The sequence below is a fragment of the Carassius gibelio genome, chromosome A7 (assembly GCF_023724105.1).
Source record: "Carassius gibelio isolate Cgi1373 ecotype wild population from Czech Republic chromosome A7, carGib1.2-hapl.c, whole genome shotgun sequence".
NCBI classification, from domain to species: Eukaryota; Metazoa; Chordata; class Actinopteri; order Cypriniformes; family Cyprinidae; genus Carassius; species Carassius gibelio.
The window spans coordinates 11528406-11544880 of record NC_068377.1 but is presented as its reverse complement, the minus strand read 5'-3'; the positions used below and the strand labels follow the sequence as shown (position 1 = coordinate 11544880).

Below are 16475 nucleotides of genomic sequence, written 5' to 3'. Positions count from 1 at the left end.
GGTGATTAATGACAACATTTTTTATATTTTATTTTTTTCGTATCATACGTAAACATAATTGATGTTTGTGATCAGTTTTATTTTTATTAGTACAGCCTAAATTAAATGATCACTTGAAATTGGTATCAGATTAAATACGGAGCTAGAGTAACTAAACAAAATTCTGATAAAGGAAATTAATTTTGTAGAAACGCAGGTAAAATACCTAAATGCACTACACCTTTGACCACCTATTGGATACCATCATTGGCCAAATTGGTTGGACTTTGGGTGAACTTTGATAATTTAACAAATAATTTAAGCATAAATTAGAAATAATTTAATTTTAGCTATAGTTAGCAATAGTGGTGATATGAAGTCTATTAGCATGATTACCTTCATGATTCTCAATTTGGTTCGGGAAAATAAAACTAAACTAGATAAAGTGTGTAGGCAAACTTTAATTTGGCTTTAAAAAAGCCTAGCAAAGAAAGTTTGAAGTAGTTTTAAAAGCTTAAAGTTTGACAAAATAAATAGAGCTAGATAAATGGATGAAAATAGTAAACTAGCATGTTGCTTGCATGATAAGCAAGTTACAAGCATGTCGCTAGCATGTTATCTGGCATGATTAGCATGTCCCTAGGTTGTTGCTGGCATTATTAGCAAGTCACTAGCATTGTCGTTTTTGAAAGTAGGCCACTCCACTAGAGTCAAACAGTTGAGTTTTACCATTTTCAAATCTATTCATTAGATCTCCAGGTGTCCCGGTAAAACTTTTAGATAAGCTTAGCATAGATAATTGAATCTGATTAGACCATTAGCATCTCGCACATAAATTACCTAAGAGTTTCGATATTTTTCCAATTTAAAACTTGAATAATCAGTAGTTACATAGTGTACTATAACCGACGGAAAATTTAAATTGTGATTTTCTAGGCTGATATGCCTTTGAATTATGCTCTCATTCTGGCGTAATGATCAAGGAACTTTGCTGCTGTACCACGGGTGCAGCAGGCACAGTGATATTATGATTGTTAGTTTAACTCTAGGGGAGTTGGAAAATGAGCCTATTTAAAAAAAAAAGTGGAGTGTTCCTTTAAGGTATAACATTAATATTACAAATTTCTGTAAATATGCTTTGATAGAAGGTGTATTGTGAAAAGCGCTATCCAAATAAAACAGACATGACAAATCACATTAAAAACATTGTCTATTTTGAACAACTGAATACATTAAATTTGGCTGTATTAGCCTGCCATTGACAGTATTATACATACAAACACAGCAGGAGTTGTAACACATCTACATAATTGCTAAAATTACACAAATTACACATTAAAACTTTTCCCACACGCAGGACTGAAATACATATTTAAAGGGGGGGTGAAATGCTATTTCATGCATACGGAGTTTTTTTTACACTGTTAAAGAGTTGGATTCCCATGCTAAACATGGACAAAGTTAAAAAAATTAAGTTGTACGTTTGAAGGAGTATTTTTTGTTCCAAAAATACTCCTTCCGGTTTGTCCCAAGTTTTGGAAAGTTTTTTTCGAGTATGGCTCTGTATGACGTTAGATGGAGTGGAATTTCCTTATATGGGTCCTAAGGGCACTTCTCCCGGAAGAGCGCACGCTCCCGTAGAGCAGAGCAATTCACTGATCAGAGCGAGAGCTAAATGTCACAAAAGAAGTGTGTTTTTGTTGCCAGGGCAAGACAACCCTGCACAGATTACCAAAAAAAAAAAAACAGCATTAAGGGACCAGTGGATGGAGTTTATTTTTACACAGCATCAACTGAGTTGTGCAAGTGTTTTTGTTTGTTCCCTGCATTTCGAAGATGCTTGTTTTACAAACAAGGCCCAGTTTGACGCTGGATTTGTGTATCGTTTATTTCTTAAGGATAATGCAGTCCTAACGAAAAAGGGTCACGATCGTGTGTTGGAACCGCAGGCGGTGAGTAAAACTGCTTCAAATATCTCTGTGTTGTTAACTTAGCTATCGGCGCGTAAGCACATCAAGTAAACAACATGCGATGTTGCCATCAAACTACACTTTCCACATGTACACCTTACACCTTACATAAACGGCTGAATCTGACTGTTAGCCATGGTTTGTTTTGGATGATGTTTTTTTCTTTTCCCCTCACGGTAATGTCAGTTTCCAGATGCTCTCAACGCAAAAGTCTACTCGCGCTCGTGATTCATAATCTCCGCCCACACGTCACGCCTCCAGTCGGTCGTGTTTTTTCCGGGAAAAAACGTTACACATTATATTTCTCTTATAAATATAATAAAACTAAAGACTTTTTTGAGTTATGAAGGATGCAGTACTACTCTATAGGTACTCAAGATTAACAGGATATTGAGTGAAAACGAGCATTTCATCCCCCCTTTAATAAAGCCAGAGGTACAGATTCGTAATGGGTGTCCTCTGCAAGAAATTTATTTTGAGTCCAAACATACACACACTTTTTAACTGCTACTGTGCAGTCAGTAAGGCTTCCCTCCAAGGACTGTGATGATCTGCTCTCGCTCCTCAGCGGTTGGCATATCAGGCTTCACTCCATCACGCCTACGCTGCAGCATCACACCATGCTGAGAATGTGAAATACAGGGGTGGGGGGGTTTCTTTAGCGCTTTTCACAAGACAGCAATGACAAAACCTAATAACAAAACCTAATGAGGCCAAAGTGACTGTGGTAAGGGAAATAAATCGGGATTAACCAAACTCAGATAGGGGAGCCTATCCTCTTTTAAACAACAAAAGAATTTGGTAGACATCTGACTTCGACTATACTGTTGTTTTTCACTTTTGGTAAAGTGGATCAAAATATGACATCATGTTCTGCTCCGGGCCATATACAATTTTATTTCATTATTGTTTTTAATCAATAATAATGCTCAAGTAGCAAATCTTATGCAGAAAAAGAGCATTGGTCACCACTGAAAACCATTCTAAAGCATGTATTCTAGAAACAACCCATGCATTGCAAATATTTCATTATTAGGGATGCCACCTCATGAAGGGTGAAAAATGTTAAGAGAACTACAGATCAGGATGCTTCAGTTTTAGCAAGATACCTTACTGAAGTACAAGGTGACATTAAAGGCGTTGTTCACACCCAGAATGAAAATGATGTCATCATTTACTCACTTGTCCCAACCTGCATGAGTTTCTTTTTATTTTATTTTTTAACACAAAAGATAATATTTTGAAAATTGTTAGTATCCGAACAGTTGATTGGCACTACTTACTTCCATAGTAGGAAAAAAAAGATACAAAAATACTATGGAAGTCAATGGTGACCATCAACCGTTCAGATACCAACAACTGAAAATGTTTTATTTATTTTTATTAATACATTGTAGAATATTTAAAGGGTTAAAAACTTGACTGAATTCAATATCTATAAATGTACTTTAAGTGTGCACCAAACACTAGGAAAATACAAGTATTGGATCGGGACTATGTCTCAGCAGGATGGGGATCAGGGGTAGGGCTGGGCGGTATGGCCATCCTTGTTGTAGACTCTGTTGCGGTCAGCAAAATTGCTTAATTGTTCACTAGTAATCCCTTTAGTGCATGGCAGTTAAATGCACTATATAATATGAGGGGTTCACAAACAATTAAACCATTTCCAATACTGTGGAACCAAACCAGAAAATTTCTACATTTGGAAAGTCTTGTGCAAGGCTAATTTTGGTATACAGTTTTGTTTAAAAATTTTTTACATTTCTCTACAGATCATGGTTAGAAAATATTAGATCATCAAGTAGATTTGTTTTGTATGTTTTTTGTGTGTGTGTTCTAGGGTCTCAGTATACTCACCCAGTACTTCCTGCAGTTTTTATATCTCATGAAGTATGCAGAACACATGCTCTTATCATAGTTGTATGCATCCAAACATTTTTGAGAACCATCACTCTCCTATACCAATGCAAACAGAGTAAATAAAGCTTTACAATCTTATTTTACTACAAATGTCATGATATAACTGGCACTGTAGTTGATTAAACAACTAAAATGTATTACAATTGCAATACAATTGCTACCTCTTCACTTATGCTGCACTTAACGCAATCATGCACATCAATTTTAAACATTTCATCAAAAACATATAGTTCACATTCAGTTTATTCAACCACACACAAGTATGACTAACCTCAATGCATGGGTTGATATCCACATTCCGAACTTTGCATGCACTTGATTTGCCAGCCATCCTCCAACTGCATCTGTGTCACAGCTGGAATGTCAGAGAGCTCCAGTTACATGAGGAATCGGCATTTTTAGTTTTTCCTTATGAGTACAAGAAAGAACAGTAAAACAAGCACTCAACTACTGGAGTGTGATAACAAAACCCTTTTTAAGAAAATATACCATTTACAATTGTGGAGAAAAATGTTACACTACCAGATTATTAAGATGCATCATTGTTTTTGAAAAATAAGCATATTAAAAAGAATATCACAGATTCAAAAACATAATAATTCATGGTTGTCCAATCCTGCTCCAGGAGGGCCAACCTCATAACCGGTATAGCTCCAACACACTAGCTTGGAAGATTCTAGTCGCCCTTTATACCCTTATTCACTATTCCCTTTTTTAGTCCACGAATAATGTACATTTGAAAAGTGAATGAAAACAAGTGAGCTAAATCAGACATGGAGTGCACCGGAAAGCATAGTTTGTGCAATGCAGTTTAATAATTTGAAGCTTAGCAAACTGTCAGCTCCAGTAGTAAGGAAGAGATTTATCTTGAACTCTGTCATGGAAACTAGCATGTATGAACCTTAATTAAATTATACAAATCAATAAAAACAATTGCCTATAGGATATTATCCTGCACCCACATTAGACAAGCAGTTAGAAAAAGGTTGGATAGATGAATCAGCTGCAGGTGCCATCTTCTGGCGAGACGTAGGAATTCATTCAGCATGATCATCACAGTGCATTATGGGTGCTAAGGTTAACTTGACTTCAGTTGTAAACTTGTCCACTATGGTTTCGGACCCCACTACAAATTGCGGTCTCCTCAAATAGTGTCCAATTTAAAAGTATAAAGGGTGATGTCTGACACACCCTGGTAATTAACACCTTGATGACCTGGTTCAGGTGTGTTTAATATAGAGCTAAAGCTAAACTCTGCAGGACAGCTTTTGCTGAAGTTTTGCGGATTCATTGAACGGATCCAAAACATGGATTACATGACTGCTGACTGTTGAGTGCTAATTAAAAACAAATATGTAGTTGAGATGACTGGGACTGCATGTCTTTTTGGTGATGTTGTAGGTTTATGCTTATGTGCATGTTTACAGGCAAATATATATATATATATATATATATATATATATATATATATATATATATATATATATATATATATATATATATATATATATATATATACATACACGCGTGTGTGTATGCGTTATGATAACAATATATGTCGATGTATATAACTCTTTCAGTATTAACTCAATTTAAATGGCTGTAATACTTCGAGTGATCTCACAGCTAATATAACTTAGACGCTTATCGCATAATACAAAAACTAATTCAGATCTCCACGACCTTTGTTAGACCTAACTTTACTGGTTCAGTTCATCAGTTGCGAGGCTACTGCACACTAAACGCCTCAGTAAAAACCACGACGAGCATTTAGTCGTACAACTTGTACGTTACCTTAACCCACTTCAAAATAACCCTCAATACACGAGTCAGCATAGAAAAACGACCGGTAATCTCACTCACTCAATTTAGTGGACCGAAGTCCGGTGGCTGCAAACCAGCCGAGTAATGTACGTAATACTTATATAAATTCTATCAGAAAATTACAATAATAAGGAACTCGTTTAATAGAAAAACAAAAAATAAGCTGAATGTTGCAAGTAGGCTACTTACAATTTACGCGTCGCACATGAACCCCCAACCTTGTCTCGTCAAGTCAAAACAGAACTTAGATCACAACACAACTCAACCTAACTTATTTGTAGGCGATTGACAGGCATCGATGGCCAATCAAACAGCAAGTTTGAAATCGTCACCAGTAACTGTTGCAAGAATTGTCACCTCTTTAAGCCAATGGAACAATGATGATAACTGTTTTACCCTCCTATTTACTAAACCGAAATTAAACCTGTGTTACCGATCGACGGAATTACCGATGAGTCCTAAATTATACATTTTCTGAAAGGGAAATACAGTTGCAGTGAAATCTGAAAGTGACAGTTTATTACACAAATCGCAAGAACGCGAAAGGAAGGTCTCGTGGTGGGCGTGGCCAACTCTTGGTTTGGTTGCATCGCAGCGCATACACAATGGCTGCTGGAAAGAGGGGAAAGCAAACAATTTTTAGGCCCGCCGCGTCCAGCAAAAAATATGAGAAAAAAATTATTAAAAATCCGGAAAATAGTTGAAGGTCAAGTAAAATACCACAGAAAGGATGTTAACGCTCTCACGGTGAGTTTTATGCATATTTAGAAAATTGTTACGACGTTCTTTAATTAAAATATCGGGGTTATTCAAATTATGAGAGAGGGGTGAGCTATAGAGAAAAAAAACAAAAGTTTTGTGTTAATCAGCGCCCGGCTTGGAACACGAGAGAAAAGCAGCGAAAGACTGTGTTATATAGAAAGTCTACCATAATTCTGTTATTTTTTTCTGTCAAGTCAGGTTGCGCTCGGACGAATGTCAATAAACTGAGAAACGCGTCAAGTTGAAAAAAAGTTGGAAAAAGTTTGTGTAAAACTTGTTTTGCGATTTTTTCTAAATATACAGTAAGGACATGGCTAAGTGGATAGTCGCAGAAAAAAATGCATTTATATTTAATTAAGAAAATGCATGCTGCATTCATGATGAGAACATTTTGACACAAACATGCACGCGAGACGAACGCAAACACGGAGTTAGTGATAGAAGCAACTTTCCATGTTTTATTCACATTTACAATCAAAATGTAATGAATAAGCAGGATAATTCTGTTTAATTTTGACACTATTTGTAAAGTTAGCTGTTTGGGAGTCCCAGTCGGTGACTAGCCTATATTAGGAGTGTCAATAAGTTAGCCTATATAAAGTTGCACTGTGGGTCATTATAGTTAGAGAAAGCTGCAAGCCCATGTCGAAAACAACCAAAATGGTGGGATAATTCAGGGGACTAATTAGGAGATGCTGAGCAGAGCTCTTCGATGTTCATTCTACTCCGAAAGTCTCAAATAGAATCAGGATGAGTGATTGGGAAAGGGCCATTGAATCTTAAATCTTAAAGGACAGAATCATTTAATGATGTTAAGTATATAGTTAGATTTTACTCTTGACACCGAGAAGTCAATAACAATATAAAAGTTGTTGGTTGCTACGACACAAGGGTGTGGTGCGTTTGTGTAGAATGCCAACTTACGTTACTTCTGTTTCTTTTTGCAATCAGATAGTTTCACTTGAATCTCATGCATGTACATCAGCGACATTGTGCGCAAAATAGTTTGTTAGGTGTTAAAATCAGTGGTAGCCTATGAGTGTGTGTGTTTGTTTGTTTGTTCTAAATTAGAAATAGAATGGTTTATAAACATGTAGTCTACACGGCATATGGCCAGATGCGGTGGATGTTTCCTCATCTGGGGTATGAAGCACCTCTGTTGCTCCTGAATGTTCTTTTTAAAATAGCCTTTCAGCTGAAGGGGGTCATCGGGTTTACCGCGCAGTTGTTGTGAATGTGAATGTGTACAAAGTTCGGAGTAACCATGTAATGTAGCCGCATGAATCAGTTTTGCAGAAAAAAAAGGAAGCCAAAACGATTTAGCATAGCAGGAACTTTCATATTTGCATATTTAGATCTCATAATTTATTTCGGTAGTCAAAAAGATGAAATAACTGTTGGACTGCGTAATGAAATTGTAAAGTAAGATTTGGTGCAGCGGGAATTTGAGCAATACGATTTTGAAAAATTAATAATTGTATTGCCTAAAAAAAAGTTTCTCCGAAATTGATCCATGGACGTCACGAGAAGACTTTAGGTTTAGTGTTCTTTTTCTTCTTAGTTAGCCTTCCTACAGCTCAAACAGAGCTAGCAACAAGGTCATTTGATTCCCAGGGAAATCTAGAACTTTTAGATAAATGTGTGAATTAAATGCAATGTAAGTCACTTTGGATAAGTGTTTGTAAAATGAATTGTATTATATATTAAATTAAGTGTAAATGTATAAAGCTTGTTTCATCAGAGTAGAATATGTTGTGTTTATTTTTGTTTACTAAGTTTTATTTGTTTTCGTAATTTTGACTCTATAAGTAGGCCTAAATGCTCTCTTGATGAAACTCTGCAAACATTAGTAATATGTCTTGCCAAGGAGACTTAAATTATAATATATACCTTTTTCTCTTCTTGTTAAGATTTTGTTTAATCATAAGTTATATTTGTTTAATTTTCTTTTTCTTTTATGGTCATAATTATTAGAATAATTATTAATCAAAACTGAAACTTACCAATCAGAAATGTTTTAACAATATAAGAATATAAATTGGACATAGCATTTCAGTTTTGTGCTGGTGCAATTCAAAAAAAAAAAAAGATATATATATATATATATATATATATATATATATATATATATATATATATTGCTATTTAATTAGTAATTACTAAAATTGCAAAGCTCTTGCAATCAAATCAAATTCTCAATCAAATCTTGATGACAAAAAAGTTGATGCAATTCTAAGTAACAGACCATTTTGTTCTAAAAAATATTTGTAATATAGGCTACATATTTTAATAAATAATAGAGGCATAGAAAAACAAGTTAGCATGGTTCCACTTCATCAATTAATTATTATTTGTATTATTATTTTTCTTTTTGTATGTATGTATTTATTTGATGTTTAGAGAATTGTTGAGAATTGTTTAGAGATTGTAGCCTTTAATCCATCCAGTATGGAACAGTTATTTTGGAAAAATGTGAGAAATTAATGTGAAAGAAAACATTAATTTTAACACAAATAACAATTGTTTATTGACAACCTTTAAGCTTTAAATTGGCACACTTCCTCTTTTTGCCTTTTCATTACAAATGCTCCACTGTAATAGTTTAGCAAAACACACATGGAATGATGTGAGTTTGTATAGCATTGAAAAAGTGCAGGATACATAGCTGGTTTAACCTTTGTGGTTTTTGAGATAAATTAAAAAAATAAATAAATGAAAGAGAGACCAGTAAAAAAGTGATGTTGGCAGAGTAAATGCAATTATTTGAAAACATATAGTTTTTGAAAATAGAATGGCAAATGATATCAGTGCAAAACACAAAGTTAAGATGAGCAGATGAAATTAATTTGACTAAAGTTCTGAGTCTGCACTCCTGTGTTTTGTATGTTTAGGGAACCTTGGCCTTTATTCTACACAATCCTATACAATCTACATAGCCTGTTAGTTTTTTATGCTGATAAGTATGGTCTGCAACTTTTGCATTCATTGCAGGTTTTCTATAGTTGTTATATTTACTCAAGTGTGCCACTGTGTTTACACAGTTTGTACTGTTGCCACAATAATATGATTAAATCAACCTACAAGTGGCTTCTATGTGACACTGCATACTATGATGGCACGGCAGTAAATTAAGGTATTTTATTAGAGGAAAATAAGTATTTTATGACTTAGTAATGCTTTAGCTCATTTGGTCTGGATAAGGGTTTCTGTGGCCAGTTGCCACTGTCCAAGGATATGTAACACAAATTTTTCACCAAAATGATTAATCTTTTTTTTTTCTTTTTGTACAATACATAAAAAGTATTGGTTCATTCGTCTAGTTTAATCACTGTTTGCTGTTTTTTTTTTTTTTTTCTTAAGGGCCTTGTGTCTCCGCTGTGTTGAAGATTTGGGCTGTCACTCTCTCTCTGTGCTGGGACACATCACTCGTGTCCACCACATGGCTTGTTGTCGCTAAGTTTCCATGGCAACGGTACCTTCAAACGACTGCCCCACCATGGCAGAACATTGTCGAGTGAGGAAGAGGAGAGTAGAGGGGAAAGTGAGGAAGAACTTCTCCTGTCAGTTGTGTGAGAAGGCCTTCAACAGCTTGGAGAAGCTGAAGGTACACTCATACTCCCACACAGGGGAAAGGCCGTATCACTGCACACAAACTGACTGCACCAAGGCCTTCGTCTCCAAGTATAAACTCTTAAGGTAGGTAATTACACTTCCACATAGATTCCATGGCCATCATATGTCTGTTGCAAGCCAGCTATTTCTGTCTCAGTCAAAATTAGCAAATAAGTGAGTGATCAATGGTCTTAGAACAAAAGGGATGTGATGATCCGATACTCAGAAAGTATTGGTATCGCTCATATACTGCCATTTTCTACTAGATCGGGTATCAGTCAGATAAGGCGATCCAAATCCAACTTTGTGCATATTTTATTTGGCGTCTGCCATCCTCCATTCAGCATTTAAATTGTGTGTTGTGTTCAGTTACAACAGTCTAGATACAACCAAACACATATGTTTGCGTGACCCACTTCAAAAAAATTAATTGACCCCGCTATTGTTGGGTTAATAACTTAGTACTCAGAAGCTAGATTGTTAACTGTATTTTATTGAATGAACTAGGGTTGTGCGATATGAAAAAAAAAAAAAAAACTATCGTGATTTCTTTGATCAGTTTTGCGATTGTGACACACACTGATATGCTTTTACAGTCATAAATGCATTCGGGATTAATTTGAAACATATTTCCAAAAGAAAACCAATTAGAGCTTTATCAAAAAGTTGTAACGTCTCTATAATAGACATAAGTCAAAATTATCACTATAGTAAAGATGTAATAAAACTTATAGAATTATGGCAAAAAAAAAACAATCCGGTGTACAGGGACTTTTTTTTTCTTTTTTGCCATGCATTGTTCATAGAGCTCATTAATTGTAGCGGTGCCTCAGATGTTTGCAGTGTGTGTACAGTATGTGTATGCGGTCAGCTCCGAGAGCGCATTAAAAATAATGCGGAAGCACATTAAAATAATGCACAAGCGCAAATCTCTGTGTTCGCACGCAGATTTCCTTTGCTCTGTCACAAAACCAGACGTTCTTGCTCAGATACACACTTCTTCGAGTGTGCGAACTTAAAACGTGTCTCCTCTCACTTAAACTGCATCCTGTGCACTCACAACTCTCAATATGCTCATGTTTTTTTTTAGCTTTTTTAGCCTTTTACCGCGTGCAATGTGAAAACGATAAATAACTTAAAATAAAAATTAAAAAATCTCTCATTTACTCATGTTATGTTTTGTTTCAAACCTGTATTTCCTTCTTCTGCAGAACACAAAATAAGATAATTCTGAAACTAAATGGGTTGAAACAACATCATCAAGCTTGTGGGTAAACTATCTCTTTAACTACCATAAAATTCAGAGGGAAATCAGATTATTAAATAGTTGGAGCTCGAATCACAACCTACACCTAATATCAGAAGGTAATAATTGATTAAAAGGAATGTTAAAGCCACAAACCGCAATCCCAACCCAAGCTAAAATGTAAAATCTGATTAATTGATTGATTGATTGATAAGAATGTTGGTCCTGTAACTTAGTGAAATCTTATTAAAGGGGGGTGAAATGCTATTTCATGCATACTGAGTGTTTTACACTGTTAAAGAGTTGGATTCCCATACTAAACATGGACAAAGTTTCAAAAATTAAGTTGTACGTTTGAAGGAGTATTTCTGTTCCAAAAATACTCCTTCCGGTTTGTCACAAGTTTCGGAAAGTTTTTTTCGAGTATGGCTCTTTGTGACGTTAGATGGAGCGGAATTTCCTTATATGGGTCCTAAGGGCACTTCTCCCAGAAGAGCGCGCGCTCCCGTATAGCAGAGCACTCAGAGCACAACAGGTATTCACTGATCAGAGCGAGAGCGTCGCAAAATGTCACAAAAGAAGTGTGTTTTTGGTTGCCAGGGCAAGACAACCCTGCACAGATTACCAAAAAAAAACAGCATTAAGGGACCAGTGGATGGAGTTTATTTTTACACAGCATCAACGGAGTTGTGCAAGTGTTTTTGTTTGTTCCCTGCATTTCGAAGATGCTTGTTTTACAAACAAGGCCCAGTTTGACGCCGGATTTGCACATCGTTTATTTCTTAAGGATAATGCAGTCCCAACGAAAAAGGGTCACAATCATGTGTTGGAACCGCAAGCGGTGAGTAAAACTGCTTCAGATATCTCTGTGTTGTTAACTTAGCTATCGGTGCGTAAGCACATCAAGTAAACAACATGCGATGTTGTCATCAAACTTCCACATGTACAGCTTAAAAAAAAAAAAAAAAAAAGACGACAAAGTGGAAATTAGTCATTTTCCAAATCCGCTAAGCAAATATATACAGTTTCAGTACATACCACATAGAGACGTCGTTGCTGCTGCTGCTCTTGTTAAATTTCAGCCTCTGGATCTGATTCTGGATCATAAATATACGCTGAATCTGACTGTTAGCCATGGTTTGTTTTGGATGTTTTTTTCCTCACGGTAATGGCACAGCTTCCAAACGCTCTCAACACAAAAGCTTACTCGCGCTCGTGATTCTTTAGCTCCGCCCACACGTCACGCCCCCAGCCGGTCGTGTTTTTCCGGGAAAAATCGGTACAGACTATCTTTCTCTTATGAATATAATAAAACTAAAGATTTTTGGAGTTATGAAGGATGCAGTACTACTCTATAGGTACTCAAGATTAACAGGATATTGAGTGAAAACGAGCATTTCACCCCCCCTTTAAGCAAGACCAGATATACTCAATTTTGCCTTATGACGTGGACATTAACAGTTTCTTATATTATCAATGTACGCTAATGCATATTTGTGTACATAGGCACATGGCCACACACTCTCCAGAAAAGACACACAAGTGCAGCTACTGCGAGAAGATGTTCCACCGTAAAGATCACCTGAAGAACCACCTTCACACACACGACCCCAACAAGGAGGCTTTCAGCTGCACAGAATGTGGCAAGAGCTACAATACCAAACTAGGCTTTCGAAGGCACCAAGCCCTTCACGCCGCACACCGTGGAGACCTCACCTGCCAGGTGTGTCTGCAGTCATATCCAAGCACTCCCCAACTGCTGGAGCACCTCCGTGGGCATGCAGGAAAAAGTGCTTCAACAACTAAGGAAAAGCGACATCAGTGTGAGCACTGCGAAAGGTGTTTTTACACCCGTAAGGATGTGCGACGCCACTTGGTTGTGCATACAGGACGTAAGGACTTCCTTTGCCAGTACTGTGCACAACGATTCGGCCGTAAGGACCATCTTACCCGCCATGTTAAGAAAAGCCACACTCATGAGTTGCTGAGTGTTAAGGCAGAGCCTGTAGATTCAATGGAGTCACAATCCTCGCCAACATCTGGGCCTCTCTCTCTAAGGTATCCAATAGGTCATGCTTCTTACTCGCCACCGCCGCCACTGAGGGCAGAGATTGAAAGTTATCTCCTAGAGCTACAGGCTGAAGATACACCCAAGCTGAGTGCTTCTACAATGGTGACTGGAGAGACGACACCATCCCTGGACTTCCTGTCCCCACTGTTTAATTTTCTTCCTTACAACCAAGGGGCAGGGCCTACTTTGGGAGTGGCTTACAGCCAGGAGGAGGGGCTACTGACCACTCCTATGCAAGACACACCAGAGCATCTTAGACTCTTTCACACAATCACACATTCACACACATTGGCACAAACCAATGCACGTACACCGAGTTATACACAGCAGCCATCTCTGAATACAATCACCACCCTGCCTCGCTTCCACCAAGCCTTCCAGTAACCCAAATACATTCACACACTTAACATTTTTGTAGCACTTATTAAAACACTCGTATATTTATTATCAACTTAGCCCTTAATCAAATTTATACAAGCATAGAGTCTCTTAAATCTTGGCAAAGCAGCAGTCTATTTCCTCAAGCCAGTACCACATTTTTAAGGAAAGTCTTGAGGACAGTATCACACTTTTGGTTTTCCATCTAGAGGTGTTTGAACAATTATTTTGGATGGAGGATGGAGGATGCCAGTCAACTGACAAATATAACTGAACATTTAATACATGGCTATGTGATTTTATAAGAACAGAGTTCGGCTCAGTGTGCAGTTATGTTTCGCTTTCAGAATGCTGGTAGAGAGAGAGAGATTAACACTTTTAACTCATTAACACTTTAAACTTCTAGTTCAGCAAAGCTAAAAGATATTTTGTTTAATGTTGTTTCCATCTCGTCGTTTAATGTAAGGCTCATAAACTGTTGGGTTCTGAACTACCAACATTTTAATGACTTTGTATTTACAGCCAAAGGAATCCAAAACCTTCCTATTTAAACAACAAAAAAGAAAGGTTCATCTCTTCATTTTTTTTTATTATTATTATCTTTTTTTTTATTTATTTTTTATAGCTTTTTACCATCATGCTGCTGCTCGTTGTAAGGGCCTCAAAGGATACCAGTGCAGGAATGCTTAACAATTTACATCAACAAAGGGAAAGAAAGACGAAGACTCTTTCTCTCACCCACACATGCTCACACCCTTTTTACTTCATTCAACCTCATCCACCAAAATGCTGGCTATTGCACTGATCAAAGCTGACGATGAAAGAAACATTCATATCAGTTTTTGCTGTCTCGGTTTAAGCTCACAGCTTATATAACTCCAAAAGACAAAATGCAGTCTGTGACTGTGTCCATTATACTGACTTCTCTACAGTTTACCTGGATATAAGCTGAGGATGTAGTTGATCTTGGAATCAAATCTATTTAAGTTTGTAATTAAAATAAACGTTATTCACACTGACAGTGATTTACAGAGCAAAGATTTTCCATTTCAATTAGAGTTGACAATTTGAGGTGACACAAGTGACCTCAACTTTATGCAAATGGCCAGTTAATAAATGAAGATGACATCACTTATACGGTCTGACGCTGGACAGAGAAGTTTAGAAGGAATGCCTGCTAGTAACCCACAGTACAGCAAGTGGTTGATCTCCCAATGTAACTGCTGTCAGTTTGAATGCGTCTTCCTCTGTAGACATCCTCTAAAGACGGATGTGTGTGTGTATAGGTATTTGGACAGAGTGTTGACTAAATGTCTGTTTGGTGGGTTTCGATTTACTTCATCGGAAGCTGAAGGTTGTTAAAAGCTTAAAAATTCAGAGAACCTCCGTTTGGGGCATATATTTCATGATAGCACTTTTAGAAAAATAATATGCCTTTTTTTTGTGAAAGTAAATAGTATAGATGTCATATGTAACTTTTAAAAGATTTTAAGCATACATACGAAATGCTATATGTGTGATATTTTTACAGGTACACTTAATACAGTTTCTGTTTTTGTTTTGCTTTATTGCACAAAATATCTAATTATCAGTGTCTCAATTGAGGTGTCAGCCACACAAAGAAGAAAGATCAATTCCAGCAAGATTCCTTTAACAAGCACTTACAGTACATTTAAGGTTTCTGATAGCTTCAATATTGACAAAATTATGTAGATTTAGGTGGCCCACTACCATGAGATCATCTGAATGAGTGATATCATTCATTTATATTGCTGCTGAATCATGGACTTAATATTGCTAATCTATAGGATTACTCGAAAATAAAACTTTATCATTGGGAGCCACAAACTCTCCTGTTCAAAGTCATTGGTACAATTACAACGCAAAGTGTGTGAGCAACACTCCTGCAATAAATCTGATGGATAATGCTGCTAATGTAGAGTGTGTAGCCCCCGGTGGTGCAACCAAATTTGTCTCCTCATCCCCAACCAACATTTCAAGCTGTGTTTTAGTGTGTGTATGTGTGTCGGAGTTGGGGGTTATGTGAGCCATATTGTTAACATGTTTGTAATATGGTGCATATGACACAAAACATGAATGTCACCACAGCATGGGGAAGGCCGTGGAGGTACTGACCTATTGTCAAAGATAGATGATAAGGATAGATGAAAAAGACAGACAGCATTTCAGCCATTTATGTGTGTCATGTGTGCTTTAATGCCATTCTGTGTTAATGGCCTGTTATTGCTAATCATGTTTATTTTACTTTAATGTATTTTACAAACTACTGTTGTACACGTATAGCCTAAGACAGACAGAATCCTATATATCCTTATGTTTGAATGTGTGTTATGCATTTGTCTCCGTCATGAGAGCCTGCTGCCACAGCTAACTATTAATTTGTCTCCTACTGAGAACATCATCCAAAGAGAAAGATATTTATTCACTGACTAGCTGAGTCAGGTGTGTGTTAAGGAAGGCAGGCTGTCGGCAGTTGTGCATGTTTCTGATGAAAAACAATGTGTGTTTGTGTGTATGTTTAGACGACCTTTGCTGCTATATGAGGAGAGGAGAGATTTGGTCCAGTGTTAATACTGTCCACAGTAATGAGTGATCAATAAACACAATAAAGACTCACTTTACCTGGAGTTTGTGTCTTCTGTGTTTGTGAAAATGCATGCACACGCACACACACACACACACACACACTCAC

The 16475-nt window shown here is 36.8% G+C and overlaps 2 protein-coding genes across 3 annotated transcripts; one reads left to right on the top strand and one right to left on the bottom strand.

Moving 5' to 3' along the window:
• Window positions 1–1171: 1171 nt before the first annotated feature.
• chchd7 (coiled-coil-helix-coiled-coil-helix domain containing 7) lies at window positions 1172–5966 on the bottom strand. Of its 2 annotated transcripts, none has more exons than XM_052603171.1 (4): window positions 5883–5966; window positions 4141–4224; window positions 3807–3905; window positions 1172–2572 (listed from the first exon to the last, which is right to left on the bottom strand). In XM_052603171.1, the coding sequence occupies exons 2-4, from the start codon at window positions 4198–4200 to the stop codon at window positions 2468–2470; spliced, it is 264 nt and encodes an 87-aa protein (XP_052459131.1). In that variant the 5' UTR covers window positions 4201–4224; window positions 5883–5966; the 3' UTR covers window positions 1172–2467. The 2 variants fall into 2 exon arrangements, with proteins under 2 accessions (XP_052459131.1, XP_052459132.1); XM_052603172.1 differs by having other exon boundaries at window positions 4141–4277; window positions 5883–5963.
• A 223-nt stretch (window positions 5967–6189) lies between these two features.
• On the top strand, window positions 6190–16404 carry LOC128017693 (zinc finger protein PLAG1). The gene is made up of 3 exons (XM_052603142.1): window positions 6190–6440; window positions 9816–10151; window positions 12820–16404. The coding sequence occupies exons 2-3, from the start codon at window positions 9919–9921 to the stop codon at window positions 13766–13768; spliced, it is 1182 nt and encodes a 393-aa protein (XP_052459102.1). The 5' UTR covers window positions 6190–6440; window positions 9816–9918; the 3' UTR covers window positions 13769–16404.
• Window positions 16405–16475: the final 71 nt, after the last annotated feature.

Coding starts and splice junctions, on each gene's coding strand:
- chchd7 (XM_052603171.1), bottom strand. CDS start 4,200: ATGGCTGGCAAATCAAGTGCATGCAAAGTTCGGAATGTGGATATCAAC. Junction 3,906..4,140: donor ATATCAACCCATGCATTGAG/GTTAGTCATACT, acceptor GCATTGGTATAG/GAGAGTGATGGTTCTCAAAA. Junction 2,573..3,806: donor AAAACTGCAGGAAGTACTGG/GTGAGTATACTG, acceptor TCACATTCTCAG/CATGGTGTGATGCTGCAGCG.
- LOC128017693 (XM_052603142.1), top strand. CDS start 9,919: ATGGCAACGGTACCTTCAAACGACTGCCCCACCATGGCAGAACATTGT. Junction 10,152..12,819: donor TCCAAGTATAAACTCTTAAG/GTAGGTAATTAC, acceptor TTGTGTACATAG/GCACATGGCCACACACTCTC.